General features: G+C 37.6%; 2 protein-coding genes across 8 annotated transcripts in view; one reads left to right on the plus strand and one right to left on the minus strand.

Moving 5' to 3' along the window:
- The window catches only part of PURG (purine rich element binding protein G), a 36,083-nt gene extending 24,738 nt beyond the window's left edge, over positions 1-11,345 (minus strand). The window contains exons 1-4 of one of the 2 annotated variants that reach the window (XM_087418487.1): positions 10,879-11,345; positions 9,717-10,589; positions 7,781-7,824; positions 5,158-5,163 (exon numbers count right to left, since the gene is read on the minus strand). In XM_087418487.1, coding sequence (XP_087274613.1) covers positions 5,158-5,163; positions 7,781-7,824; positions 9,717-10,583 — 917 coding nt within the window. In that variant the 5' untranslated portion in view covers positions 10,584-10,589; positions 10,879-11,345. The remainder of the gene's footprint in view (positions 1-5,157; positions 5,164-7,780; positions 7,825-9,716; positions 10,590-10,878) is intronic. The other variant, XM_087418486.1, reaches the window with a different exon arrangement.
- A 197-nt stretch (positions 11,346-11,542) lies between these two features.
- Positions 11,543-22,966, plus strand: part of WRN (WRN RecQ like helicase) — a 123,050-nt gene continuing 111,626 nt past the window's right edge. For 5 of the 6 annotated variants that reach the window (XR_015548834.1, XM_087418488.1, XM_087418490.1 and 2 more), the window contains exon 1: positions 11,543-11,692. The gene's annotated coding sequence lies outside the window, so the exon portion shown is untranslated. The remainder of the gene's footprint in view (positions 11,693-22,966) is intronic. The other variant, XM_087418489.1, reaches the window with a different exon arrangement.

The following is a 22,966-nucleotide window of genomic DNA, read 5'->3' on the forward strand; positions in this document are numbered from 1 at the left end:
ATTTCTGAAACTACCTGTCAATTATGCTAGTCAAAATATTTTCTGAAGATCCACTGTGTATTGAAAAGTTGCGTTAACTGACCTTTCAGTCCCTACCATGTCGAGTGGACTGTCTTCTATTTATGCTGAACTGTTATATAGAAATATAGTAATGGCATTGAGATTAGTTGAGTGAAGCAGTAGCTCTTCTTTCTTAGACTCTATAGATCTATTTATAGGGCAATTTCTAAATTTTCAAAGTGCAGCTTTAGTCTTTTGTTTACTGTGTTTCAATTGTCATTTGAACAAATAAATAGGATGTAATGGGGCCATGGTGGTAGTGAGGGAAATTCATGTTCTTACCCACTTCCAACAGGGCACAGTGTATGGGAGGGAGGAGAAGAAGGGAAGAAGGTTATGAGTGATGGAATTTTAGAATTCTATTTTATACCTGATTATAGCAGGGTTTACCCTTTTTGGAGAATTTATTAAACAGCAATAGATAAAATTCCATAATAAACTCAACTGAACCTTCAAAATATTTTGTCCTATTGAAATTCTAGACTGACAATCATTGTTATAAACCACATTGCTAGTCTGAAGAACCTAGAAATAATATACAGCAGTTTCTGAAGTAAATTAGCAAATGATATGGAATGTCTTGTACCTAGGTGTCTTGTGTATATCCTTATGCTTATTCCTAAATCATTATCTTACGGCTCTGTGGTTTTATTTGCTGGGTAGCTTTGGCACTTAGGTGTGTTTTTTTGGTAAAGTTGCTTGGAATGTTTGAAATACAAAGCTGAGAAAAATGTCTACAAAATGGTAAGGGCAAAGAACTGCCAAACTAAACTATTCTCTTATATCCCACTTAGATTTCAAACAACACTGAAGAAGGAGCAATCACAAACCTAAAATGTATCTACTATTTTGAGGAGAGGGAGAAGAGAGAAAAAAATTTCTACAATAGCCAATTCACTCTCTAGAATTTGTTGAGAAAAGACCAATTAGATTGCTATTGTGAACCACCACCAGGCTAGATTGTTTTATTATATTGAATGTTTCTGCAATGGAATTTTATGTGCACAGATATTTTTGAAACTAACAAAATACACGTGTATATGCACTTCAAAATACACTCTGTTTACTCTTAAACACTGTCGTTGATAAACAAATGAGCACCAAAAAGAGAGGCCTAGGGAGAAAGGTGACACTCTTTTTTAATCCTCTCTAGTGACAGTGGTGGTGGCACTGCATACTGGAGGACTGGGGTACCTACATAAATGCCTCTAAGACAGAAAATCTGTGCGCTGCTTCTCTTCCCCTCCAATCATCAACCTTTGCAGTTTCTCAAGGCTAAAAACAAACATAGAAACAAACAAACAAACTCATTATGATGTTTTATCTTTGCACACCCTCTTAGTTACAGGTCCTCTAAAGCAGAACCATATTATTCACAGTTCAGTGTCCTTCCTGATTTTGTTAAACATCATTATTTGTAACATAGGACGTTCAATAGGACTAAGGAAATAGGGGTCAAAGGCAGTACTTGATTCTCAGGAACCACTGCAATGAGAGCTGCAATGTATTATTTAGCAAATTTATGGTTATTTCAGGAACAATGATGTTTCAGGAAGTGATGTTAACTTTCAAAATTCTTTTGTCATGCAGAATATAAGAAATGATTACAGAATGTGTAGAAACAAGTGATGCTGCCAAAGAATGAGACCTTACATAAGATAATAAAAATATTTCTTTTAAAAAAATTAAAGCATAGGATAGTTATGTAGTTAGAATTGTATATAACAATTTGGTCTTAAAAAGGACGAGGAAGAAAATTTTATTTAGTGTGGCTACAGAGATACATACATGGTATAAAATTGTATGTTATTTTCTGTATCATCACAGATTGCTGCATTGTAATAGTTGTTTTTAATATAAGGAGAGGCTCTCCTACTCACACTCTCCAATTCTGGTATTCTCCATCTATTTTTTCTTCCACACTCCATTGATATAGAATTTCACAAGTTTAGAGTAGGAGGGAACCCTAGCTTCTAGCACAGTCTTATTCATTTTTCAGATAAGGAAGCCATCCAATAGAAGTTAAATGATTTGCTCAAGGTCAGGCCATATATTAGCAGAATTAGGTCTCATTCTTTTTCAACGCTCTTTTAAAGGCTAAATAAATACAGATTTAGTTTTTAGAATGACATTTCTTTCATTTCCGGTGGATCGATTTCTTTTGTTATAGGCAAGCAAAATAATAAGCTACTACCTTTCTCTCTCTCTTCTTTTATATCTGCTACCTCTAGGCAACAACCTCATCAAATCCACAACAAATAATAAATAAAATGCTGAAAAAGAGCATTTTCCTACAGAACTATTTTCTCTAATAAAAATAAAATACTAAATATTTCTGAATATAGGAGTCTCAGAGAAAAGAAATTCTGACTGTAATCAGACCAAATAAAATAATCAGACTTATAGCATTATTTTAATAAAGACAAAACCAACAGAAGCATGTTTTTCCCCAATATTACACTTTGAGCAACTCTAACTTTTAAATACTATGAACACTTTTCTTAGGGATTACTTTCCCTTTTCTTTACCCCTATTACTTCCTGGGAACAATGAAAACTTTGAATAGAATAACACTTACAGAAACTAAGTCTAAGAAGGAAAAATGAGGACAGACAACTCCAATCTTAGAAATAAGTCAACAACGTTAAAGAAGAGACTGTATGTGCCATTTAAATGAGTATTTTCTTCATATTCACATCACAAACTAACTTCACTGCAGCAGCACTAATTCATTATGAGTAAGTTTTTATTTTCTGGTAGAAGCCACTGGCCTCAATAAGAATAAGCAATTTCTCACAAGGGATATTAGAAAGAAGGTAAAGTTTGGACAACATAATTTACCAGAAAGCACCAACACGGGAACTTCCTTGATTAAGGATGGGAAATTATTAATATTTTTTTAGCCTAAATTTAGGCAAAACTCATTCCTTGAAGGTGAATTTACCTTCCTTTTGATCCCTTTCTTTAAATAAGGAACAATACATGTAAACCATTTTAAGCTTAAACAAGTAAATACCAGGAGATCTTTATCAATGTTACAGATTCTGCAAAGAATAATGAGCTATCATTAGAATAAAATAAGCAAACTCTTTTATGCTTTAAAAATATGTTTAAAAGGATCCTGTCTTCTAACAACACCCCTCTCACTTTCCAAACAGAAAATCACGCTACCAGTCATGAGTAGCAGTCCTTATATATTATTCTAAAGTTTAAACCAATGTTTTAATTTTTTAAACCTTGTAACATTTTCATACAATTTACAGATACCAACCCATTAAAAAATTCTACCTCAACCCATATATTCTTTAAGGTATTTCTAATAGTATTGGATATTTACTCTGATAGTGTCCTTTAGGGTTCAAGTACGGGACCTTTAATATTTCAGATAATTTTCTCTTGGTGGTCTTTAGAAAAGCAACCTTAAACTACACCCTTGATGTGAATGAAAAGAGAATTGTGATTTTTTTTTTTTTGGTGGTGGTGGGGTTTGGGGAACGATTAAAGCAGCTTTGCTTACATTTTTAGGAATAATAATTTTGCTAACTTCCTTCTTAATTATAGTTACTGTTTCATATTCTTCCAGCAGAGAATGGAGATGGTTTAGTTGTACTTGTAACCTCAAGCCCCAAAGTTTTTACTCTCTCCCCAAATCAGCATGGTACCCCTTCTGGTCCCAAGGACATCTGACTGACTCTGGGTCCTTCAATGCAGAATCAATGCTTTAAACTATCAGGACTAGTGTTATCCCTTTGTTTAGTATTGGATTTGACTTAAGTTGCTAAATGAATTATTCATTAATAACCTTATACCTTTCTCATCATAAAGATAAAAGCTCATGTTAATAAATCAAAAGATCTCAACAGAGTCATAACATAACCTTTCACTATAGTTCTAGTTCTCATTTGCTCTTATAATGAAAAGGTCTTTGGATAAAAATAAGGTAACAGTAATAGAATTAGTAAAAACTGAAAGTGATAATTTGTTAAAGCTTTTAAAATATGGGTGTTTTCCATTAGAGAACATGGTTAATCTAAAATAACACTTGGTTAAATAGTTTAATATCCTGCCAGTCCTGAATTGTATTACTTCAGGAAAAAAACCAATACTTTTTTGAGGGAAGGAAGAGGAGAAGATAGGAAGGCAAGGTGGTTAGGGATAGGGAAGGGAAACTGAATATTTACACATTTTAAAAGTAATATATACATATATTTGCATTTTAAGTAAATACCAATGGGATTCATTCAAAATTTCCTTGAGGTTCCCTTGGTGTAATAATATAGTTCAAATTAAATGCTATGTTAACTAGATCAAGTATGGTATCTAGGTAAAAGAGAAAAAAATTCACTTAAAATAACATTTAAAATTGATACTACTAGGTACAGTATAGTGTATATGATATGTTTTCATTTGTATGTTTAAAAAGAATATATGTATATACACATATGCTTGTATATGCAGAGTAACTCTAGAAGGATAAAGAAGAAACTAGTAACATTGGTTGCTACTTTTTACTGTCTACCCATCAGTAGCATTTAAATTGTATACTATATGTACGTTTTCCTTATTTAAAAATATTGATTAAAAACTGACTAAAATAAATTTAATTTTAAAAATTATGTCAAATTAAGAAAAAAGACTAATTTTTTTACATTACACAAGAAAATATACTAACACATATATTGTTTCTCTAAGATCCACCTACAGAAATTTTGGTATATTTACTTTATGATAGAGTAACTGGATCCAAAAACTCAATTTTCACATGACATTCAATTGGGAAAAACACATTTTCCCAGTACTTCATAGCTACAGTTTTGTGGACTATAGATTGTCTCAACAGCATGCTAACATCCTCATTCTTCCCTCTGATGGGCTAGCCATTAGCCACCATTTCTCTATGAAATTCAAGAAATCTTCAGAAAGATTTTAAAAATCTTATTTGGCAGTGAGAAATATCACACCTGTATTATTCTGTTGGCAAAGAATCAATTTTAACTTCTCTTTGTGGTTTACTTTAGATTTTTATCCTGCCAAAGACGTCTGGTGTTTTGGTAAAGACAGACCTCAAACTATGTGGTGACTAAGCAAAGCCCTTACATAAAGCTTGGAATAGGATTTTATAAATAGTTCCAATGAAAGACATTTGGAAACAAGCAGGAAAAAAACCTCACACTTATGAAAAAATTACTTTCAGAACACCACTTAAAAATTCAAATTAAGTTCAATTCACTTAAATATTAAAATAAACCATAAAACAAAATCTAAAGGAATGATAGTACATACATCAGCTTTCAATGGTAGCTGCTTATTAAAAATGAGTGTCTGAGGGTGTATTCCAATTTCATCCTCTTCAAATTGTACAGCTCAGATAAATGTTTATTTTACTGAAAATATTTGCAAAATTACAATATAAATACATGATTATATTAAGATAGGATGACTATATATAATGTATTCTTATCCAGAGTTATAAAATGAATGCAATAAATATAGCATACTCTTGATGAATTGTCAGTACACAGTGTTTCTTAGTAAAGTACATACAACCTATTATTAAGCAACAATTATCTAGTTTTCAAATGTACATCTTAGGAAGTCTTTAGGATGGAAGGACACACTAAATCCCCCAATACCCTTTTTGGTTGGTGAAAGTTAGTTCTTCTGCAAATTTTGAAATAATACCGTATGTATTTTAGCAACTGTTCTTAGGCTCTTTGCATTCCCTTAATTTTAAACTTTATTTCTTTAGTTTGGGTATTTTCTTAATGACGCCATATCAGCCAACCATACTTTTAATTCTAATACAGTATCACGTACTCTGTCTTTTCATTAGTTATTTAAACACGCAACAACAATGAAACAGAATCATTAAAAAAATTTTGTCTGCACAAATTCCCAAAATTAACTTCCAGGGTATTATGGGGAGTTTCAACTAGATATATTCTCATCTGTAATACTAATCTGGGCTAGAAATAGTTTTTTATTGATTCTAGTCCTTAAGAATACAAATATGAGCTCTACTTTAAAATTCTTTGTTAAATGTATTGGGATTTGTTTCAAAAGCATCTTCTACCCTTCTCTGTTACACTGATTTAATAGAAACTTGTTACTACAGCAGTTTCGACACAAACATATGCATGCAAGAGATCACCCTACAGATTCTAACTACATGGTTATTGAAACACATCCCACCTGTCCAGTGGCATAAATGTACATTTTCTATATACAAAAGGTAAAGTGCATTATTAAATTAGTGAACTGACAGATTGTCTGCCTGGATCATATAGCTCTCAAATAGACAAATGTGAACTTCTCCCATTAGAACCAATTATTTCAAGAGGTTCCAACTAGCTTTTCCACCCTGTCATTTCTTTTTTGGCCATGCTCTTTAGTGCAAATAAGCTTGTGTTTGACTCAAGTTTAAGGGAGATGGCAGTTTGGGGCTTTAACAAGGAAAATTATAAAGTGTGGCAGAACTTTAATACTTTTATAATACATTGCATCTTTTGCATATAAGCAACAGATTACTGCTGCTTTCAATAGCTAGGAGCACACTGCCAACTATTATGAGGAACCCGTTTCCAAATTTCATACTATTAGCTTATATTATTACAGTTTGAGTCTGTACCTCATTATGCTTGGATTATTATGTGCAAACATCATCAGTGTTTTAGAATTATACAGTGAGCTAGTAATTTTGGTTACTAACTTCAATGCTCATTTTTGGACTTCTAACATCCAGTTGCCTTAAGAGTTTAATGTCTTCAAGGCAGGGATCCTATTATTTTGAAGAATACCATGTACACTGCAGCTCCATTTATGTTACAAATGACAACAAATAAAATGTATATTGCACAGATAAGAATAGTAGCTTATTTTATAAGATACATGGCAATATATGTCTTAATACCACAGTTTTGAACTGGATCTTCTTTGATTATGGCTAATGAATGATTGCCAATTTTAAGTATCAAAAAATCATAGCATCATTTCATTTTTCAAGGAATACATTAACTATAAAAAAATGAAACAAGAGGACTGGCAGAAGGCTTAATGAGTCTAAATTATATTCAGTCGCCGGTATATATGCATCTATCCAATCTGTAACTTTGAGATGGTAAAAACTTTGAAGTATACATACAATGTGGAAAATCTGGCTGCTTAACTAATTCTTTACTTAAACAATTAATGTAAAATTAAACTAATAATATTTATATACAATGAATTAAATATATTTAAGTCCAACATACTATTATGTGTGTATGCATATATATATATATATATACACACAGACTTATGTATATATATAGACACACACTCATTTTATCAGACTAAAAAAAATAATTTAGACTTAACGGATATAAATATTTTAGAAAGGAAGGTTATAAGAGAGTATACAGTCACAGCAATAGTGATAGGAACGCTCAAATACTGGAATATTCACAGCTCCAGTTTGCCAAATCTGACAGGTTGATTATTATTAATAGGCACTATGACGGGCAGCAATAACAATCAGTAGTACAGTAATTCAAGTGCACACCACTCCCTCATATACCAAAAACTATCTTGTATCAAGCCTACAATAGTTATTTTACAGTTAGGACTGTATAAAGATCCTTGCCACTTTTAGAATCTCAACACCCACCATGTGCTATTAACTCTGGTACTAACATTATCTTCTAACCTTCAGTTGTTCCAGATGGTCCACAATTTAATGAACTAATGAGATTCCTTCATACTACTTGAGGAAACGTGAAATACAATCTTCAAACCAATACCAGCATATATGTCCGGATTATTGATTGCTTGTTTTTAAGTAACAAACCAGTGAAATTCATTTTCTTAATTCATATCATAAAGTTTTCTTAGTGATCTTACTTAAATGTATTCAAGGACAAACCTCTGGAGGAAAAAACTTGTTAAAATAATTGTGAATTACTTACAGCCTATAAAAGAAGAGCTACATTCTGATCTCAACCCATGCAGCCAGCTCTCATCAATGAGAGCTATATTTGGGGGTTGAAATCAGAGTCTGGCTCTTAAACATGATTTATGGACTTATTGTGTGGGAGGTGAATAAAGCCAAGATAAAAGACAGTAATTTCATTCAGAATAAAATGCAGCTCAACAGATAAAATTTCAGTCAGTTAATACAGGGTGGTTGGTACACACATACACTATATCCACTTGTTTAAAAAATTGCTTAGGTGTTGAAAAATTGTAGTGGCACTTCCTGAAAAGTAATTTTTAATACAGGTAAATGGGTGAGTCTTACGTAAAGTAAACCTTTTTAAGTATCATAAAGAGCACCTTGGAAAATGCCTGAATTTTCCTTTCTAATATGTTTATAACCAATCTTCAAAGAGTATTACTCCCAGGCCGAAAACTTATATTCTAAATGCTTTTTAGAAAAAAAGTTTTGTTTTTTTTTCTGGAATTAAAACACCTGGAAAAGCCAGGTTTATATTGGAAGTGTTGACACAGTTTTAAGGGCAGCAATTGCAAAAGTGCTACTAAAATATATTATTACAGATGTATTCTTGTATCAGTTAACTGGTGCACCAACCCCTCTGAAATAGTGTTAAAGCAGCAGCATAAAATATAACACCTTGCGTCCATGATATATTTTGGGAAGAAAACTTCTCACAACCTTCAAATTAGCATGAAAAGCTAAAACACCAAGATTTCCATAGCAAAGCCATAGGATGAAGCCTCCCACTCAACAGTGACATAAAAGTAATTCCTGAAACTTTAAAAAGTCAACACAAGTATGGTACAACAAGCGGAGGTGAAGATGGGATTTTAACTAGCTTAGAATAACCAATTAGAACTCTCCCATGGCTTTAATATGGCAACTAAAAACTGTAAAGTTACCACAATATTTGAAATTATAGAAAACTACAGTAACTCTAAGATTTGATTCTTTAATGGTACTGTTTAATAATCACTTATCCAATGGACAATATACTTCTACTTGTACTTTTATAAATAAATATATTTATACTCTACTTGAGGTCAATTTCTGTTTCTGTGGTAAGTGTCCCATGAGTAAGCTTAGCAGCTTTTAAAGAAGTAGGGATGGAATACTTTTTTGGGGGAACCTGTTAAATAGAAATTCACACTTCCATACTAAGTATATGTATCTTTTTTCAGGATTATGTCATAGTGCAATGTAAATCTTAGTTATGGTACTTAGAAGGTCAGAATGTCACATTTTGTGCTGATTTGCATACTTCAATAGTCTGGCGCAGTTGAAGCAGCTAAACTATTTAGCTCTGGGAAGGTTGGAATTCCCATAAGAATTATAGTGTTCTATGTATAACATAACATGAGAATCAGACTCCTTGAAGTATAAACTAGTAGAGGTATTACTAACAAAGGGCCAAAAAGAGGAAAAACTTCTTGAAATGATTACGGATCAGTACTTTTAGCCAATTTATGATTTTAAATTTTGCCTGATGGAGTTCAATTTCACTCTAGTCGAGGCATTCTTGTTCTTCACCACTGGCCCTTCTGCCATCCATTCTCTTTTCTTTATGGCTGTTGCAAATTTTCCTCATCTCTTCTTCATACTTCATAAAATTCTCCCCAAACCTTGTCCAAGCTTTGAATGGAACAGTAATAGTATTACGGTAAGGTGGCCTCACCTCACTTACCTTCAGGAAAATTCCATATTTATTAGAGCCCACATCAAAGTAGAACCTTTTATTGTCCACTCTGAAAGAAGTCCCCTCTGGGAGTTCCAGTGGGTCTTCGTCTCCACCTCTTCGTTCTTCTATGTCCCCTTCACCATAGTCTTCAATTAGCTGAACCAAGGCATCACGAAACTCAATCATTCCTTGTGCTGGGAGGACAATAGTCTGTTCCTGGCCCAAACCGTGGCCAAAATAACCTATCATGCCAGTCCCCCGCATCATGGTTTGTCTAATCCTTAGGAAACGACCCCGTTGATTTTCCTTTAGGTCCAGATAATATTTCCTATTGTCCCTCTCTATGTAGTCTGTTTTGAGGACACTGTGGGGGTGCTCTTCGGACCCCACGGACGCTGGTGGGGAGGGTGCCGAGTGCTTCTGTCTCCTCCTGGGGCCTTGCTCTTTGCTGTGGCCGTGCTCTTGCCGGTGGCCTTTCAGGCCCAGGTGCGCGTAGTGCTCGATGAAGTCCCCTAGACAGTCCTTCAGCTCCGCTGCCACAGACAGGGAGAGGGTCAGTTTACTCTTTCTGATATTGTCCTGCCGGCCTCTCCCTATCCAGACTTCGGCTATCTTTAGGAACCGGCCCCGGGAGCTCTGCTTCACGTCTAGGTAAAACCTCTTTTTCTGGATGTCCACTCGTTTCGAGGCCAGCTCCTGGATTTCGGCTAAGCCCCCAGCCTGATTAGGGGGGGCTGAAGCCGCGTAGTGGGGGTAGTGGGAGTGCTGGGCCTGGGGATAGAGTCTACTCTTGCTCAGGCCAGAGCCCCCTACATTCTTGCCGCCGCGGCCACGGCCACTGCCGCCGCCTCCCCTTCGCCTGGCTCTTTCCATCTTCAGCTGCAAGTGACAAACAGACACACGGGGTGGGGTGGGGGAGGGGTGTTGAGAACAATCGCAGACGCCCCTCGGCCTGCGCTGCCCCCGCCTCCGCCCGGGACCCCCACCCCGGGCCGCCGCAGCGCTCGGCTCCCGCTCCCGCCGGCCGGTCGGCAGCGGCGGCGGCGCCTCCCGACTCTGCGCCGCGCACTCAGCATCCCTCCGCCGCCCGGCCTCCCGCTCCCGCTCGCCGCCGGGCCGCCCGCCTCGGGCTCGGCAGCCCCGGGGGCCCCAGCCAGCAGACACTCACATCAGCACTGCCATCGCCGCCGATGCCCTTCACGACCGCCGCCGCCGCCAGCTCTCGGCCCCTCTGCTGCAGCCGCCGCCCCCCGCCTGCTCCCCCGCCGCCGCCGCTCGCACCGCCCCCCGCCGGAGCAGCCGGGCAGGGGCATCGCCTGCGGCGCCCACCGCTGCCGCCCCTCCTGCGGCCGCTGCGGGGGCCGCCGCCTCTCCTCGGGCACCGGCCCGGCACCCGCCGGGGAGGGGGGGGGAGACCGGGAGGGTGGCGGGCAGCGGACCCCGCCTCCACCAGCACAGCCTGCTGAAGGGAAGAGGGATTCTCGCACTCTCCCTCGGGGCGCGCCCTGACCGAAGCCCAGCGCGTGGGGATGGAGCGCGAGTGCGAGCTGACTGGACAGGTGTGAAGATGAGAATAAGGACCGGGGTGGCGAGAGTGTTCTGACTTCTTCAGGTTCCGCCGGGATGTAGGACTCTGGCGGCCCACCGGCATCCGCATACAGACTACACTTCCCAGAGTGCTCAGCGGCAGCGAGAGCTCCTGCGCATGCGCACGGCGTAGCCAGCTGGTGGGAGGGCTGCAGCGCGGCACATCGCGAACTGAGGACGGGGGCGGGGCGGACCCTGGAGGGAGGGGTGGGGAAGGTCGGATTCCCGGAACTGAGGTGTACCTTGTGCGTCCTGTCGCTGTGCCCTGCACTCTGCGGCGCAGGAATAGTGTGTGGAAGTGGTGGTTATCCTGGGTGCCTGGGTTCTAGGTCCTGCTGTTTGGCGTTTCACAAGTCATCCAGCTGAAGAAGACCCGTTGAACTGGCTCTTCTCAGGTAACGTGACCTCCGGACCCCTTCATCCGCCGGCTGCAGACCCCGGGGTAACATTCTAGCCTTCTCCACGGGAGGTGCTCGGTCTGTCGGAGCAGGCGTCTGGGCTGTGTGTAGGAGATTCCTACGGGCAACCTCCTTCCCCTTTCCGCCTCCCAGAAAAAGGATCCCCAACCGTCTCAGGCCTTATCAGAGCTTCCCGTCAGTTAAAAAGTGTCTTCTCTGCCCCTCCCGCTCCCAGCTTGTGCGACTGGTCGCCTATCGTGTGCTCTTAGGGTTGTATCCTTCAGATATGGCCTTTATTGCTGGAGAAATTGAGCCACTCTGTATTTACACAACGAAGTCGAGGGAAATAGCCTGTTATGTGTAATTTAGCAAATTATATTGGATTTCTTGAGTTCAAATCATTCAATCTTTAATGGTTTTTTTTTTTTCCCCCTTTCTTGGCTGAATCTGAGTTTTCTGCATCGGTTTGGGTATGTAAAATACTACTCCGCGTGGAAGAGCGTAATAAAATCCTTAGGATGGTATAGTTCGGTGTGTTAATTTTTACGGAGTTGGAGATCCGAATGGGTAGGACACTTCAGATTTTGATGTCATTGAATAGTGGTTTCCCTTTATTAATTCAACAGATATTTATTGAGGACTACCCTAGGCACTGGGGATACCAACAATGAACAAAACAGACACAAATCTTTCTGCTTTTGGAGCTTACATTTTGGAGAGAGACAGGCAATAAGTTGAATGCCTAGTATGTCAGAAGGTGAAAATCCTATGGAGAATAATAAAGGAAAGAAGGATGAAGAGTGGGAGTAGGGAACTACAATTTTACAATAGGCAGTCAGGGAAGGCCTCACTGAGAAGGTAATTTCTGAGTAAAGAGCTGAAGGCAGTGAGAGAGCTAGTCCTGTGGCTATCTGGAGGAAAAGAAAGTACAAAGGCCCTGAGGGAACCTGCTTGGTGTGTTCAAAGAGCAGCCTAGGAGGCCAGTAAGTTAGAGTAGAGATAGTGATGTTGAACCTGAAGTGAGTTTGCTCACCCATCGTGCAGCGAGCCAGTCACTGACACTGGGTGTAGTGGAAGAAAATACGAATTTTATTGCAAAGCACTGAGCAAGGAGAATGGGCAGCTAACCCCATAATCCCGAACTCCCGGAAAAGCTACAAGCAAGAGTTTTTATTTGGGGTTTTAGGTAGGGGTGGGGGAACATGTGGCCTTGGGGGCTGAAGTTTTAAGAGTCCTCTGCACAAGCGCGACTCTCTGTTCTATGTGTCGCATGCCGTGGATTTTTAGTCTTTGATGTCTAAAGTTTACAGTGAGTCCTTTTAGTTTCTCAGTGTTCCTGCAAGATGCATAGGCAGGCAGAGGGCTATGAGTAACTTCCTCTCTTATCAGCGGTCCTCCTGCTGTTGTGCAACGCAAGCTCAGAAACGTTGGTTATTTGGTTTGCCACATTAACCTCTGGCTACAAAACACAGTTTAACCTTAATCCAGGGAAATTTTAACTCCTTCATCCTCAGTTTCAAGCCCCACTCTCTTTTGATCATTCCTCAATCTTGGGGAATGGGGGAAAGACCACTCTAGCTGCTTCCTGCTGTGAAAGGGTGAAGTTCAAGGTCAGAGAAATGAAATTATTCTACCTTTATTTTATTTATTTATACGCAAGAATATTGGGTACCTGGTGGTGGGGGGGAGAGCAAGGTATGTTCTGCATGACTAATATTTTCAGTACCCTTATCAATGGCTTTGGAACAACACTTAAGTCCACATTTTATAATTACATAAACAATCACACATATTAGCAAAATATACAGCCCAAATTTTGGTATTCCCTCCATAATGAAACTTAATCCTTGGAGAATCCTGGAGAAGAGGCCTGTAAACCAATCAAGATTAGGGCCTGGAGCCCCAGATGAAAGCTGATGTAGCCATGTGGCCTGCTGTCTAATTTTGTCCAACAAGTAAGGTAAGAACCTGGGAGTCATTCATTACTTATGTTTAGGAGACTGTCTTCTGTAGAGCAACTTGAGGTGTATCAGAGGTTCTCTTGTCCATTTGGAGAAGTCAGTGTCTAGAGTATGGAGCCAGCCAAGGTTTGGGTGATCCTGGTTGTGATTTTCTTCCGTGGCATGGTTTCCATTCCCTGTGGCTTTTCTCATATGGTCCCATCTGGTGGGGGTGAAGTTGATCTTCTCGGTGCTTGTGTTTCCAGGATTTTAATAGGACCCAGTCTCCATGATAAAGATGGTGCAGAGGAATATCTGACACTCTCTAGTTCTTTAATTCGAGTTCTCTCCGTGTCTTGTGGATTGTCTCTAGGACATGGGAAGGGTCTCCCAAAGTTAGGCCTATATTGTGTAAGCAAGTAACCAGGTATTTAACAAGAAGCATTTCCAGAGAAACAAAAAGAAAACAAGGTTAATGGTTGAAGCAAATTACAAACCAATTCCTGGGCCCAGGGGATGGTCAGTCAAGAAGATTTCTGGATGTCCGGGTTGAAGTATCCCCTGTAGTTCGAAATGTCTCTGATGATGTCATTGAGTGCTCCGGTAAACTTTTTGAGTGGCTTATATAGCAACAGGCTTGAAGATTGTCCGAGCATGGGCTGTCATGGTGTTCTCTCTTAAGTTTACATCAAGTTGTCCAGCTTCAGTTTGCAGATAGAAAAAAAAATCTCAAAGACAATTAACAAAACCAGAATCCAATATCCACAAATGTGTATTATAGTTTCTATTGAAACATAATTTTTCTCTCTAAAATCACCCTCATTTTTACCAAAGATAGCCAAATTAAGACTCATTGGTTCACAAAATAAGTCTAGTTTCAATAAACTTAGCTCAATCATTTATATAAGTACAGCAAGAATAGCACTTGACCATATAGGCTCCTTTAAATCTGCTTTGCTGGAACTTTTCATAAGGAATCTCAGATGGAAATTTAAAGGCCCCTTGAGGCCAAGAAAGCCAAGCCAAGTACTTGTCATCAGACTGTGCCTGCAATGCCTACATATTTGGGTGAATTCCTCTCTTTTTGAGGTCCCCAAAATATCCTGAGGTTCTCGCACCTGCCAGAGAAGTGACCTTCTTTACTCACCTGCTAAGGTTGCTGGGTACTCTGTAAGCAAGGTACCAGGCCAATATTTCCAAGTGACGTTATTCCATAAGGTCAATCCTTGTCCCTTAAAGCTATTTGGTCATATCTGAGTTTATGCATGTTTTTCTCAAATGTGACATTCCAGTCAAAGCGTGGGTAATATAACCAGTGTTTCCAATTGTGTCCTGCTGTAGGGAGAACAGATTCTTATTGAACTTATGCAAATAACTATATTGCCATGAAAATAAAAATACTCACTCATCAAAAGTTTTCAAATTCTGGAGTGATCAGATTCGGAGAAGAAGAGAAATGCCTCAATTCTGCTTACAAATTGCTATAAGTCATAGTTCCTTAAGAGAAAAGAGAAAAAGTTTCCCTTAAATCTGGAAAAACAAAACATTAAAAAATCAGCAATATTTCAAACAAAAGTCATAAAAATTATAGTCATCTTCATCAATTTATTCAGTCCCATGTAATCAATTTTTGATCTTGCTCTTCTGTTAGCACTTTTATGAGGCCATCAGTTTCTCCATTAGAGTTCTGTAATTTCTTATCCAGCTCAGTTTTATAATCTGAAAGTGTATCAGAAACCTACATTCTAGGCTTGAAGGGTATGCAGATTTAAGATGTCGATAACTTCTACAAAATGTCTTTGAAAATGATGAGACCAGTTTCTGTTCTCTTGCAAATATTGTATATGATTAATTTTTTTAATATTTGCTGAATTATAGACAGTTTTGTTGGCCTCATTTATTGAATACTGTGTTCTTTCTTTTTTTTTTTTTTAATTTTTAAACAGCTTTATTGAGATATAATTTATTTTTTTTTTATTTATTTATTTGTTTGTTTTTGTTTATTGCAGTAACATTGGTTTATAACATTGTAAAAATTTCAGGTGTACATCACTGTACTTCTATTTCTGCATGGACTACATCATGTTCACCACCAAAATACCAACTACAACCCATCACCACACACATGTACTGAATTATCCCTTTCACCCTCCTCCCTCCCCCCTTCCCCTCTGGTAACCACCAATCCAATCTCTGTCCCTATGTTTGTTTATTGTTGTTATTATCTACTACTTAATGAAGGAAATCATATGGTAATACTGTGTTCTTTCTTAAAAATTAGAAATACCTCCTTTGGGCCGGCCCTGTGGCTTGGTGGTTAAGTGCGCGCGCTGCGATGCTGGCGGCCCGGGTTCGGATCCCGGGTGCGCATCGAGGCACCACTTCTCTGTCCATCCTGAGGCCGAGTCCCACATACAGCAACTAGAAGGGTGTGCAGCTATGACATACAACTATCTACTGGGGCTTTGGGGGCAAAAAATAAAATAAATAAAATCTTTAAAAAAAAAAAAAAGAAATACCTCCTTTATCATGTGTCTGGTTTCTATATTTACATGGATCTATTTCTAGACATAGTATGTTGTATTCCATTGATTTGTATCTCTATTTTTATACCAATTCTGCACTACTTTAATTACTGTTGTTTTGTACTGTTTCATATTTACTTGAATGAGTTTCCCCTTATTGGTCTTATTTTTCAAAAAAATATTTACTGCTCTTGAGCATTTCCTCTTCCTAGTGAACTTTAATGTAAACTGTGTGGTTCAATGAAAAATCCTGCTGACATTTTTTCTTGGCATTGCTGCTTGAGTGTATTGATTTAATTAATATATTTACGGTTTTGAGACTAACTATCCAGGAACTCATTGTGTCTTACCTAGCCCTCTTTTGATGTCTTAGTAAACTTTTCTAGTTGTCTTTAAAATGGGTCTCATATATGTTATGTTATCTTTATTCCTTGATCATTTTTGCTATTATTGAGTTTAATTATAAATTATATTTTCTAATTCGTTCTTGCTCATATATAGAAAAGAACTTAATTTGGATATGCTTATCTTGAATCTGGTCATCTCAGGAGTATTTGTTCCTTTTAATCAAATAGATAAATTACCAGGCCTCAAAGAGATACTGGGCAAAAATTATTTATTTTAGGAGACTTTAGGTTTTTGATAAAAATTAAACTTACCTCGTGTAAAAGCTGGTTACTAATAGCAGTCAGCCTCTTTTAAAGGTGATTTTGTTTCTTTTTTTGATAAAATGTTTTATATATGGGAGAGTTAAGAAAGAGGATGGTTTTTTAATTTCTTCATAGGGAAATAAGAAATTAGAATAATTTCATGTTCTCCCCAAAATAAGTGGAACCAATGATCTTCCTCCTGAGCCTACTTCAAACCTTTGTTTCTTTCTGATTCCATTGTTCTTGTCTCGGCTTTTTTATGATCTCTTCTGCCTTTGTTCTGATAGGCTAGCTCTTCAAGGGAGGGCAGAGATTCACCCTCTCTTTAAGGTCTCTTTGAGGCCGAGAAGAGGGAGGTATGGGATCTTCCTACTCTGCAGTAGGAATAATAGAAGCCATTGGAAAAAATATCAAAGCTTTGTTGCTTCTCCTGGAAATTTTGATGAGACATCACCTCTTGCCACCTGATCTGCTTTTTCTGTTTATTCATAAAATGAAGGCACTGAAGTACAGTGGAAAGATAATTAGACTGGAAGGTAACTTTTGCCTTCTAGGAGGTATACAATCACAAAATTGCAGACTTTTCCTTTTATTCATTTTGTATAAACTTGCCCTGTCTGAAGAGACTAAATTTGAATTTCTTTTTTTTTAAAGATTTTATTTATTTATTTTTTCCCCCCAAAGCCCCAGTAGATAGTTGTGTGTCATAGCTGCACATCCTTCTAGTTGCTGTATGTGGGACGCGGCCTCAGCATGGCCGGAGAAGCAGCGCGCCGGTGGGAGCCCGGGATCCGAACTCGGGTCGCCAGCAGTGGAGCGCGCTCACTTAACCACCAAGCCACGGGGCCGGCCCTAAATTTGAATTTCTTATGAAAGATTTGCATTGGATAAATTTATGGTTGCTTTGGTTGATTGTAGTAACATTGATTTATAACATTGTGTAAATTTCAGTTGTACATCATTGTATTTTGCCTTCTTTATAGACTACATCCTGTTCCCCACCAAAAGTCTGGTTACTTTATGTCACCGTATACATGTGCCCCTCTACCTCTCTTCCTCCCACCCCCTCTTCCCTTCTGGTAACTACCAAACTGTTCTCTGTAGCTATGTGTTTGTTTATCTTCCACATATGAGTGAAATCATATGGTATTTGGCTTTTGCTGTCTGACTTATTTTGCTTAGTTAGCATAATACCCTCAGGGTCCATCCATGTTGTCGCAAATGGCAAGATTTCATCTTTTTTTATGGCTGAGTAGTATTCCATTGTGTATACATACCAAATCTTTTTCCATTCATCTTTCAGTGGGCACTTAGGTTGTTTCCAAGTCTTGGCTATTGTGAATAATGCTGCAGTAAACATAGGAGTGGATATATCTTTTCAAATTAGTGTTTTCATGTTTTTTGGATAAATACAGCAGTGAAATAGCTGGATCATATGGTAGTTCTATTTTTAGTTTTTTTGAGGAATCTCCATACTGTTTTCCATAGTGGCTGCACCAATTTACATTCACACCAGCAGTGTACAAGAGTTCCCTTTTCTCCACATCCTCTCCAGCACATGTTATTTCTTGTCTTTTTAGTAATAGCCATTCTGATGGGTGTGAGGTGATATCTCATTGTGGTTTTGATTTGCATTTCCCTAATAATTAGTGATGTTGAACATCTTTTCATGTGCCTGTTGGCCATTTGTATGTCTTCTTTGGAAGAATGTGTGTTCAGATTATGGTTGCTTTTAGAATCGTGTATTAATTTTCCAATTTCTTTTTCACCCAGTCTCCATTTTTATCTTTAACTCTTCCTCCCACACTCAAATTGGTCTTATTGTAAAATTTATGCATTTTTCTTTCTACCTGGCAATGCTGAATTTCAACCCAATGCAGAGCTTTGCATCCTAAAGTTAAACATCATGCCCATTTAAGTTATAGTTTTCTGTTAAATTGCTGTTTAGTGTTATTTTGATTCTTATTCTGACTTAAAAAAAGTTTTTAAAGTCCTCAATATATGAAGTTATGAAACTTTTGGTATAGTATACTTTGTGTGGCTATTTTGTTTTGCCTTATAATTTATTTTTATTTAAGATAAGATATTAAAGAAAGAAAAGAATTGACCACATAATTTTATTTTCAGTTATATTCGTGTATCAGTTAGAATGCAAGTACAGAAATCTTGATTCAAACAGGCTTAAAAAGTAAGGAAATTTATTATTAAAATGTAACTTGAAGGCAGAGGTAGGGCTGACTTGAAGACTGGTTTAGTCCATTGTGGCTCCATTTCTGATTTTTGCCTTCTTCTCTATGTTGGCCTTTTACCTAAGTTGGCTTTTTCCTCTGGCTGACTTCCATCATGGTGTCAAAATGCTGTAGAAGACCAAGGCTTACATTCTCAGAGGGCATCTCTTCTGGTAGCTTTCTTACAAGAGCAAGACAGTGTTATTCTCAGAAATCTTCCTAAACACCTTTTGTGTCTTATTGGCCTGAATTAAGTCGTATATTTTATTCTTAAACCAAATCCAGGGGAATGCCTTGAGTTAGGCCTGAATTTCTGAATCATCATTGTGGCAAGGGGAATAGGATTACCTTTAGATCGGTTGGGTTTACCATGGGAGCTGGGAGTAGGGGCAGCTTCCCTGAAGCACACTGGCTTTGTGGGTAACTGGTCATTATCTTAATTAAATTTATGATACTGTGAAAAGGGTGCAGGGTGGAGTGGGTGCTGGGTAGGCAACCATCAGTGTACAGTCCCGTAAGGTTTTATCTCAGACCATATGAAGTAACAGTAATAAATATAAAAGGAAAAATAGACAGCCTAAGCAAGTTTTAAATTGACTTACTTGAAAACTTTCTCTGTAGTTTCCCATTTTATAATGGTTGATTTCAGCTGACTGGCTATAGCTACTTACAGAACAGAGGAAATTCATTAAAAATAATGAATTATTCAGTTGGATAATGAAATTCAGTTATAAAGCTCTTCACTGTGCCATGGATTCAGTTCAGGTCAAGTTATGCTCCTGGGTTTATGGGCAGTGCGGCTTCTCACCATGACACAGCATAGAGAGAGGCTTTTATCCTTTTCCCTTGTTGCTAGCATTTTAATGGCATTTTATTGTATTTATTTGATTGGTTCCATTTACACTTTACTTCAATTGACTTTATTAATACAAAACTGCTTTTTATATAATTTTTATTATATAAAGATATTATATAATATTTGACAGTTATGAGAATTTGGTAGATATCTATAAAGAAATAGTTCTCTTAAAAAAATTCATCCTATTACTTTTTATAATTGCAGTGACTTACTGTAGCCAAACCAAATGCTAATAGGTGGTTTTATTTAGCTTTTGTAGTTTGCTTGCTTGAGTTATTTGGAGGGAAATTTAGATTAGCAGAAATCTAGCAATCGATTAATGAAAATCTTGACTGCCTCTTTAATTAGGGAATTTAATGAGGGGTTTGTCATGAATTTTTGGGTTTCTCTTTGTTTTCCTCCACCCCCTCCTATTCTTATTATTGCGTAGAAAAGTAGAAAGGCATTCTCAAAAGCAATACAGGAGATAGCCTTGTAAATTATATCTTCTCCAATAAGTTATAGATTGTACATCTATATATGTATGTGTATATATGCATATATATGAACTCGTTGCTAGTATATTGGTAAGTATAGAAACACTCAAAGGGCAAGGTACATTTTCAGAAAATATGTAATATAATAAATTAAAAGATATCTGTACCCCCGTGTTCATAGCAGCATTATTTACAATAGCCAAGACGTGGAAACAACCTGAATGTCCATTGATAGATGAATGAATAAAGAAGTTGTGGTATATATATACACAATGGAATGTTATTTATCCATAAAAAATGAGGAAATCCTGCCATTTGCAACAACATGGGTGGATCTTGAGGGCATTATGCTAAGTGAAATAAGTCAGAGAAAGACAAATACTGCATGATCTCACTTTAGTGGAATCTAAAAAAACAAACCAAACTGACAGAAAAAGAGATCAGATTTGTAATTACCAGAGGCATGTGGGGGGCTGAGGGGTAGGGATGTGTTGGGGGAGATTGGAGGAAGGAGAATTGGAGGAAGGTGGTCAAAAGGTACAAACTTCCAGTTATAAGTAAGTACTAGGGATGTAACGTACAGCATGATGACTATAGTTAACACTGCTATGTGATATGTACGAAAGTTGTTAAGAGAGTAAATCCTAATTGTTCTCATTATAAGGAGAAAAAAATTTTTTTTCCATTTCTTTTTATTGTATCTATATGAGATGATGGATGTTAACTAAACTTATTGTGCTAATCATTTCACAGTATATGTAAGTCAAACCTTTATGCTGTACACCTGAAACTTATATAGTGATGTATGTCAATTATATCTCCATAAAACTGGGAAAAAGAATAAATGAAAAGAAATCAAACTCCCAAATTTTAAAGTTCATTGCATTGTTAATTACATTTGAAAGGCTTTTTTGACTGGAAGCTTCCTCTCTTAGTAAGTATTCTATAATCGCATAAGTGAAACCCAGAGTCTAAGCAAATTTGGGGCATTGATAACCAAATTGAATTGCTGAAGCATTTAAGCTACTTTGGTTTTATAAGCTTTCTGTGTTAGGTTATTTGAAAACACTTATTAATCTAGTTTTATAATTTATCAGTCATTGAAATGTCCTCTTTGTTCCTTGCTACACACGTGAAAAGTTTGGGTATATGAATATTACTATTGTAATTTAGATAGTAGTTGGAAACCTCCTAAATATAGTTTGTATAGTATAGTTTAAGAGAAAGAAAGTAGATGCATGTTGAAATTCAGTTTACTCCTTGGATCAGGTCCGATGGGTAAGAATAAAGTCTTCTTGTATGAATGAAGCCATTTTTTCTTCTGTGTTTGAATTTAGCATTTAAAAGAACATTCCAACTATGAAGCACTTCAGTGCTTAATTAACTTTTGATAAATTTATATACTTTGTCTAGTTTTTTTGGATTTTGTATCTCTATCTCCACCCACAGATTTTTGATCCCTCTCAGTATACTAAAGGGAACGAGGTATAATAGCAGTACAAGATCTTTCACCACTCCTGTCAATATATCAATTCATATACAACTGCAAGTTAAAAGATAGGGCATCGTGTTTATTGCTGTTTATCTTCACATCAACCATGTGGTCACTAAGGCAATTAATATAATATATAATGATAATGTAATTTAATAAGGCAAGTTATAGAATACATGATAATAATATAATAAGACAAGTAATATAATAAGACTATAATCCCATTTTACAAATGAGGAAATGAAAACTTAAAAAAGTAAAGTGGCTTGTTGTAGGTCACATGGATACTAAGTGGTCAAGTGTCAAAGCATAATTTTCCAAAAAATTCTCATACAAATATAGAATGAATTTACAAATATAGAATCACATTTATTCAGTTCTTTAATGAGGAAACCAACAGGAGATAAAGTTGGTTCAAAGAGGAACAAAGATTACATACTGTATTTGTCGGAGTTCTCCATAAAAATAGAACCAATAAGATATATATAGATATATAGAAAGAGATTTATTATGAGGGATTGGCTCCTGTGATTATGGAGGCTGAGAAGTTCCACGATCTGCCATCAGCAAGCTGAAGGCCCAGGAAAGCTGGTGGTGTAATTCCAGTCCAAATGTGAAGGCTTGAGAACCAGAGGAGCCAATGGTGTAAGTCCCAGTCCGAGTCTGAAGGCCCAAGAATCAGGAACTGATAGGGTGAGTCTTGGTCTGAGTCCAAAGGCCTGAGAACCAGGATTGCTGATGTGTGAGGGCGGGAGATGAATGTTCTAGGTCAAGCAGAGAGCACATCTGCCCTTCCTTTGCCATTTTTTGCTATTCAGGCCCTCAACAGATTGGATGATGCCCACTGGCATTGGTGAGGGCAATCTTCTTTACTCAGTCTCTCTATTCAAATGCTTCTCAGGAAAGGTTCTCCCAAACACACCCAGAAATAATATTTTAACTGGCTCTGGACTCGTATTCCTTAGCCTACTCAAGTTGACACATCAAGTTGACCACCACATATAGACATTGGAGAAAGAACTTGGGAATAAGATTGCTAGGTTAGGGGGCCGGCCCCGTGGCTTGGTGGTTGGGTGTGTGCTCTCCGCTACTGGCAGCCCG

This window comes from Ceratotherium simum, chromosome 28 (genome assembly GCF_057802395.1).
Source record: "Ceratotherium simum simum isolate JZ-2026a chromosome 28, ASM5780239v1, whole genome shotgun sequence".
NCBI lineage: Eukaryota > Metazoa > Chordata > Mammalia > Perissodactyla > Rhinocerotidae > Ceratotherium > Ceratotherium simum.